Source organism: Egretta garzetta, unplaced genomic scaffold (assembly GCF_000687185.1).
Source record: "Egretta garzetta isolate BGI_Z169 unplaced genomic scaffold, ASM68718v1 scaffold635, whole genome shotgun sequence".
Taxonomy (NCBI): domain Eukaryota; kingdom Metazoa; phylum Chordata; class Aves; order Pelecaniformes; family Ardeidae; genus Egretta; species Egretta garzetta.
The window spans coordinates 800,212-800,954 of NW_009259710.1; the positions used below are offsets into that span (position 1 = coordinate 800,212).

The 743-nt window shown below is 51.3% G+C and overlaps 1 protein-coding gene across 1 annotated transcript in view; it reads left to right on the forward strand.

The window, feature by feature from the left end:
- Positions 1-330, forward strand: part of ERMN (ermin) — a 5,217-nt gene extending 4,887 nt beyond the window's left edge. Inside the window, exon 6 of the mRNA XM_035894446.1 lies at positions 7-330. Within this exon, the coding sequence (XP_035750339.1) occupies positions 7-330 (324 nt within the window). The remainder of the gene's footprint in view (positions 1-6) is intronic.
- The last annotated feature ends 413 nt before the right edge of the window (positions 331-743 follow it).

Consider the following 743-nt stretch of genomic DNA (forward strand, 5'->3'; position numbering starts at 1 on the left):
GGGGAGGAGGAGCGTGGGAGCGGAGGGGAGAAGGAGGAGGAGGAGGAGGAGGAGGACACTGAAGAGGATGAAGTTCAGGTGATCGAAATCAAGGAGAACAGTGAGGCGTCCTGTCTAAAGCAGCAGGACAGGGGCAAGGAGGTGTCTCCCCTGACCAGCCCCGGCTGCAACTCCCAGGCAGAGAAACTGGGGGATCAGCCCAGCCTGGGGAAAAAAAATGATATCTCCAGACACAGCTATTCCAGATACAACACAATCTCCTACCGGAGGATTAGAAAAGGAAACACCAAACAGCGGATCGATGAATTTGAATCCATGATGCACTTATGAACTGAGGTGGAGAATTGCCTAGCAAGCTGAGCGTTCGGGCTGGTGGTGTTTGTCTTTTTTGTTTCCCCCAAGATGTGGCTCTTCACAGACCGTGAGGCCACTGCTTTTCCCCCTTTTGTATATGATTTCATAATGCACTGTGAAAATTTAACTTCTTTGCTTTGACAGCAGGCAGAGGCATCCATAGCGCAGGAAAATAAATAATCAGTTTGCTAAAGATAATACCATTTGATTTAAGGTTTATCCTCTTATTTTCTATCCAGCGTCTGTAGCCACGTTCAAACATTAGGATGCCTTGAACCGGCTGGGGCTTCTCTGGTGAGTCGGCAGCGCAGCGGCTCCAGGAGTGCTGGCCGGGCAGCGGGGATAACAGAAGAGGCGACTGCTGGCGACTGCAGCGCGCTCTGGCTTGC